General features: G+C 33.8%; 1 protein-coding gene across 6 annotated transcripts in view; it reads right to left on the bottom strand.

The window, feature by feature from the left end:
- The window catches only part of ATAD2 (ATPase family, AAA domain containing 2), a 90,419-nt gene that overhangs the window by 49,928 nt on the left and 33,270 nt on the right, over positions 1–7,221 (bottom strand). For all 6 annotated transcript variants that reach the window (XM_023517156.1, XM_023517157.1, XM_023517158.1 and 3 more), the window contains 6 exons: positions 4,699–4,748; positions 3,654–3,819; positions 3,242–3,344; positions 2,905–2,992; positions 1,844–2,044; positions 1,131–1,248 (listed from right to left, as the gene is read on the bottom strand). In XM_023517156.1, coding sequence (XP_023372924.1) covers positions 1,131–1,248; positions 1,844–2,044; positions 2,905–2,992; positions 3,242–3,344; positions 3,654–3,819; positions 4,699–4,748 — 726 coding nt within the window. The remainder of the gene's footprint in view (positions 1–1,130; positions 1,249–1,843; positions 2,045–2,904; positions 2,993–3,241; positions 3,345–3,653; positions 3,820–4,698; positions 4,749–7,221) is intronic.

The following is a 7,221-nucleotide window of genomic DNA, read 5'->3' as shown; positions in this document are numbered from 1 at the left end:
CCCCGCCAAAAACTGCAAAAAAAAAAAAAAAAAAGAAAGAAAGAAAAAGAAAAAAGAAACAAGAAACAAGAAACAATTTCCATGTTTTTATTGAATTGTGTAGCTATCACCAAATTACATAGGGAATAACCAGACATTGTGAATCAAACATAGAAACTTGTGGATACCAAAAGGGACAAAAATCTTACCCTCTGCAAGATACATCTTAGGTGGTAACTGTTGAGATCATCACGCTATATACCTTCCTCGCCTTTTCTAAAACATCATAACATTTCACTACCAAAATAGAGGTCGTTAACAATATTATAAGGGGTGTATAAGAATAATGACAATGCAGCCCCCATTCAAATACAATTAATGTTGGGAAGCCCTGATATTTTGAGTTTATGTCCTGATTTTCTTTTCTTCTGGGCCTTGGTCATGTGACAAGGGATAATGGAATAAGAAAACTAGGATATATACTTGTGATCCTGAAATGAAATTAAAGGACCCAAGGACACAAGCATTGTTTCTTATTATTCTGAAAACAGAGGAATCTTTAGCACTTACAAAGGTTCTGCCTTCCATGACCAAAACATGATTCCAGTATGCTGGAATTTATGAGATTTATAACAACTGTCAAAATAATTAGAATAATCAAAAGAAAATGAGTGTTTCCTACAATATGAGAAACAAATTATAAAACAGATACAGAAAAGAATAACCAGCATCATGAGTGCTCTAGAAGCTTAGAACTTAGAACATCTGACATGAGAGGAAAATGTATCTGTGACAGTATGTGAAGGAAAGACTAAATATAACTTAACATGAATATTAAGTAAAACAGTCTACATGAAATGCTTAGCACAGAGCCAGGAATACAGTAAACACTGAATCAATGTTTACTGTTCTATTATTAAAGTGTGGAACAATGGAATAAACTACCTTACCGAGGTAGTTAATATTAGTAGAAGCAAAAGCAAAAACTTGTGAGTGGTACTGGGGATTAGAGCACTAGAGGCATACAGCTAAGCTCTCCCAAATACACAATTCTAGAATTCTATTCTAATACACCCAATCCTAAGATTCTAGAATCCTGCCCTAACATAGCTACAATTATATTGTCATAAATCACTATTTTAGAACCAAACCTGTTCATTCGTTTACAGTAAGGACTTCTTGGTCCTGCAGAAGGTAATCTGTATCTTGGTCTTGCAGGAGAGGCTGGACCACTATAAAATATGTTGCGCTTTCTCTGATGACGAGGTTCTAAAAAAAGAAAGAGACATATAAATATGTATAAAGATAATTTTGCTTTTCATCTAAAATACAAAGGTACTTGATTTCCACGAAAGTACTAGTAAATATCTACTATAGAATATTTTACTGTTCATGTTTTAAATCATTCATGTCTAAAAGGTCGCTGTTGAAAATATATATAAGATAGACACCAACCAACCAAAATATACACTGGCCATAAGCAACCATTGTGATTGTACAGATGCATTATAGGTAATTAATAAGCCTGCCATGTAAGTACTTACAAGTATCAAAGTATAATGTCAACATAAATCAAAAGCAGCCCTATCTACACAAACTGACAAAATAAATTAAGTAGAAAGCTGGACAATCTAAAAGACAGACATAAAATTTCAAAATAGCCCAATTATATGTTTTGCTCAAGGCTAACATTTAACTTTGGAGAAATTATTTCTTATAAATTTAGGATAGGTTAAGACAACAGTCATGAGTAGTCAGCAAAATGAAAATATGAAAAAACACCAAAAAACAAAATAACTGGAAGAACAGTAAAGATAAAACTAAAACGTATCTTCTCCTGGAAAAGAATATGTGTAGAACTTACTTTCCAATGGAGCCTGGTAGTAAACAGTAGCCTTTCTCTGTCTAAGATAGTAGCGTTTTTGATTGTCTTCTTCTCCGTCTTCTTCATCATCGTCATCATCTTCGTCATCATCTTCATCTTCATCATCGTCTTCATCTTCATCGTCATCTTCATCTTCACCATCATCTTCATCTTCTTGGTCTTCACCCTCTTCAGATGATTCTACAATTAAGAAAGGATGCTCAGCAAAACGTTAACAAATTTTTAACATAGAAGAGTCAGGAGAGAAGAGATCCTCCCCTTTTAAAATTTACCTACTCCTACGTTATTCATAGAAAGAACTTGCAATTCTTTTGAATCATTAAACAAAGACTTTTTAAAATGAGGTAAAAAAAAATTATACAATTCAAAACTAGAGGAAGGACAAAAAGGAAACAGAGAAACAAGTTTGAAGGCTACCATTAGCAAGTACCAAACTAAAGTTTATAGCATTCCCGAAAATTTCATTAGTATAGACAATTATACTTAAGCTTCCAAGTTAATGTGACATGTTGACAAGTTTTAAAATCTCACTTAACTATTGTCTTTTAAACTTAAGTTTGACATTCTATCCAGACCTACTGGCTGTCATTGAGTTATAAGCCACTTAACACAATCTACTTATGATAGTAGTAAAACACCCTCTCCAAAGCATTTTAAATACATTTTAGAAACTGGTTTTCACTCAAGAAAGTTCTAATAGATTTTGATAATAAGGCCGAAATGGAATACAAAACTTAGCTTTAATCATATTTTAACTAAAATAGAGAGATACACAATGTGCTGTCCATAGTAAACATACACACATATAAGTAAACCAATGTTATTTACTTTAGAATTGTTGATTTGTCATGACTACTTTCCCAAAATAAAACACACCATCTTTTAAGCTCATCCCTGCCCCCACTTTTTTCTTTTTAATTATTACCAATCCTCTGCTCGCTCAAACTACCATAAATATCACAACTTTTAAATAAACAGGCTATTTCCTGCTAAATAAACAGTTCTTAAACCCAGAAGACAGAAGAAGAGAAACGACTAACCCACACTGCCTTCTTGATTATCAGTTGTTTCTTCATCAGTTCTTTGAATACCTTTTTGTTTTCCTCTTGTGTACATATTAAGATTGCCCTAAAAATGTTTAAATAAAAGTCATTAACATTTAATATCTATTCATTTAAAAATTCAGTAGGATCCTCCAATTTTGCTTAAAATGGGATTTAAGCTATAAACTTATATAATTCTAGCAGTAACTAGTGACTGATAAAGCAAATAATGGACAAAGTGATGAATAATTTAATGAAAAATGGATTAAGTGCTAGAGAAAAAGACTACTGTAAAAACTATTAAATTATCCTCTTAATGAAACAATATATTTACTTCTTCTGTTTCATTAAAAACTCCCAAGTCTTCAAGTTCTCTCATTCGCTGTCTACGCATTTTCTTCATGTCATCCATTTTCTGAAGTACAGCTTCAGCAGTGCTTTAAAAAAAAATATATATACATATATATAAGCTAAAGTTGTAAAAGAGCAGATTTTCTATTGAAATCTCTTACTGTTAGAGTTTTAAATATTTCTATAATTAGCATTTACTTGTATAAAAATATTTAAAACTTTATTTCTAAGAATTTAAAAACATAAAATTATTACAAACACCTATAATAATAATTCAGCTTTATGCTTTACATATATTGAATGCATTAGATATTCAGGCTGGTCGAAATTCATGATCCCTTGCCAACAAAAGTTTCTGATAGATAAATTATCTTGATCTAAGGCACTTTACTTACTTTGTTATAAGTTTGTCAAATAGCACAGACTGGTTCACAGTGTTGTAACGACTTCTGATCCTGCAACTGCGACGCACTTCAACATCGCCATTTTCTTCATGTAAGCGGTTTGTAGTTTGAACAATGTTTCCAGTTCTCAATGACTGAGTAACTGGAATCACTTTGTCTTCATAGTTACGTACATAAAAATGAAAATATTTGAAATAATAGAGTTTATGAAACAATTCCAGAATAAATAACTAAAAAGTTAACAGTTTAAATTATAATGTTACCTTTTTTAAAAGGTAGCTTAAGTTACCTTAAACTTACCTTTCTTAAAAACATTAGAAACAAAATTATAACACATACCTACTATATGATCCACCTCTTCCACTCCCAACAGAAAAGATATGCAATAAAAACACTTATACACAAATGTTCAAAGCAGCTTTATGATAGCCCCCAACTAAAAACCACCTAAATCCATCAAAAGATGAAGAGAAACAAACTGTGGTATATGCATATAATAGAATATTACTTAGTAACAAAAAGCAATAACATAAATGATGCTCAAAATAAGCTAAGTAAAAAGAAGCTACACCAAAATGAATGCATATTGTATGATTCCATTTATATAAACTACAGATAATACAAACAAATTTATGGTGACAGAAAAAAGATTCCAAAAAAAGGGGGCATGGCAGTGTTCTTTTTTTGGCCACGGCTGGGTTTGAACCCACCACCTCCGGCATATGGTGCCGGCACCCTGCTCTTGTGAGCCATAGGCACTGCCTCATGGCTGTGTTCTAATGAAACTATTTTATCAGGAGTCCGTGGGAGTGTGGGGCTGAGTGGGACAGCAAGGAGAAGGAGCTGGAATGGTCAGGAGAGATTACATAAAGGAACATGAGAAAACTTTTCAGGGCAATGATCTCACAGCATCCACTTATGTCAAAACATAACAAATTCTATACTTTAAATATGCAGTTTATTCTATGTACCTCAATAAACATGTCAATAAAGTATTAGTTACATGTTTTGAAAATCTGAAATCCTCATCACATACCTTCTTTGCACTCTTCTTTTTTGTTATCAGCCTGTTGCCTGGCCAACTGCCTAAATGAAGAAAACATATTAAATAATTTTTTAAAAATTGAATGTAACAATCATTCTCACCTTTTGGCTGAGATCAAGGCTAAAATTGATGTAACTTTATTTATTTTTTGAGACAGAGCCTCAAGTTGTTGTCCTGAGTAGAGTGCCATAGCATCACAACTCACAGCAACCTCCAACTCCTAGGCTTAAGCGATTCTCCTGCCTCTGCCTCCCAAGTAGCTGGGACCATAGGCACCCACCACAACACCCAGCTATTTTTGTTGCAGCTGTCATTGTTGTTTGGTGCACCTGGGCTGGATTCGAACCCGCCAGCTCAGGTGTATGTGGCTCACCTTAGCCACTTGAGCCACAGGTGCCGAGCCTGATGTAACTTTAAAACTTGTAGTTCATAATAGTATGAACTATGAAAGAAAAAGTTAAATCAGCCTAGAGAGTAAATGCTCAAGATAACCCAAAAAAGCTTGAGAATATCTGTCCTTATATAAGTTACAGTCAAATAAAGCCTAAAAACCCTGTTTTGTAGTTCAATGATATATGCACTAACTCTTAAATAAATAGAATTTGAAACAAGAATTAAATCCTTAGCCTAAGTATTTAAGTATAGCTGAACTAAGCACTGAACAAAAACAAGACAAATTTTTCCCCATAAGGATATAGTGGTCCCATATCCCTGAGGAATTTGTAACTATTTATAACATAATCTGATCTAATGCCCCTTAGTGATAAGTTAATTGCTTTTTAAGAACATTTTGGCTGTAATTTACATGATATGCATTATTGTTATTATTCACATGTAACAAGGCCCCATTTATGAATCAGATATCCCACTTACAAACTACCATACAGAATCTGCTGAATTGGAAAGAACATTTTCCAAGCCTTAAAATAAAGTACCCCTCATCTTTTTTCCAAAAAATCCACTGAGCAAACAAATTAGTATGTTTAATTAATTTATTTTTAGTGACTCAGTTTTCCATATTTGGACAGGTTGTTATCTGTTAATCAGCTATGTATCAAACTACTTGCAAGTGGCCTGGTTTATATGTGGAATTTCAAATAAAATAAAATAAAACCATATTATTCAGAAGAGGTTAACTCATATAGTCTCATAACAAAATAAGTCATCATTAATTTGCTATCTCTTTTGGAACATAAGTATGAACCAAGAAGAAAATAAAAACCTTTTAGCAGTCCATCTACAGGTCAAGCTTCATTCATAGGCTCATAGACTTTTCTCATGAAGAAGCTCCTACCATGCAGGTCTATACATTTCATAAACCAGGCCTTCTTAGATGCTAGGTACACAATAATTAAAGCAGTATTTTTCCTTTCATGTATTTATTTAGGGGGAACAGAGTCTTACCCTGTTGCCCCCCACTCCCTCATAGAGTGCCAGGGCATCATAGCTCACAGCAGCCTCAAATTCTGGGCTCAAGCAATGCTCTTGCCTCAGCCTCCTGAGTAGCTAGGACTATAGGCGCCTGCCAAAATGCCCAGCTAACTTTTCTATTTTTAGTAAAAAGGAGTTCTCATCTCACTCTTGCTCAGTCTGATTTTAAATTCCTGAACTCAAGCAATTCACCCACCTCAGCCTCCCAGAGTGCAGGCGTGAGCCACTGCACCTGGCCTAAAGCAGTTATTTCCTTTTCTTTCTTTCTTTCTTTTTTTTTTTTTTTTGTCTGCAGGAGAAGGGAAGCACTTTTATCCTTGGTAAACTTTTTCCTTAAATTGTTAGATAGTAAATATTTTAGGCTTGTGAGCCACACAATCTCTGTCACAACTATCTAACATAGTAAGGGGGAAAGCAGCTATACAAAGACAAAATGAATGGGCATGGCTGTGTTCTACTGAAGCTATTTACAAAAGCAGGCAGCTGGACTTTGTCAACCTGTGAATCTGATGAAAGCTAAGGATCTTCTCTCCCTTGAACACTGCATGAACTTTACAGATGTTTAAACATAACTTCAGAGGTTTTGTGCACCCCCTGAAGTCAACCCATAATCACTGGATGCTAGTTATATAAGAACACCAGGCTCCATGAAGTATACCTACAGATCATGCTCTTACAGCAAGTTACTCAAATCTTTCTGTATTTTTCTAAATATCTTTGATCCTCTAATCTTTGAGCCCCACATAGATTGAAAACAAAGGGTAAAACAGAATAGGAAAGAAGTAAGGGATTACTACACTCAGGCATATGGACAACAATGAAAAGGTTAAGAAACTGGAGAAGTACATAAGGCACAACTCAAAAATATTGTAGCTATTTTATAGAAGCCTTATACAAACAGATCCTGATATTACCACTATATAAAATAATAAATAGCATTTTTAATAATGATTTGAATGCAGGGAGATGATTTTTATATTGGAACTCTTCTCCATGGAAGATGTGAAAATAGCCAATAATTACATAAAACAAAACTCAACAATATTAGTCACCAGGGAAAGGCAAATCAAGAACCAAATGAGG

Source organism: Otolemur garnettii, unplaced genomic scaffold (genome assembly GCF_000181295.1).
Source record: "Otolemur garnettii isolate 467f Iridium unplaced genomic scaffold, OtoGar3 scaffold00004, whole genome shotgun sequence".
Classification (NCBI taxonomy): domain Eukaryota; kingdom Metazoa; phylum Chordata; class Mammalia; order Primates; family Galagidae; genus Otolemur; species Otolemur garnettii.
The sequence above is the reverse complement of the archived record's forward strand: the minus strand, read 5'-3'. Positions and strand labels throughout refer to the sequence as shown.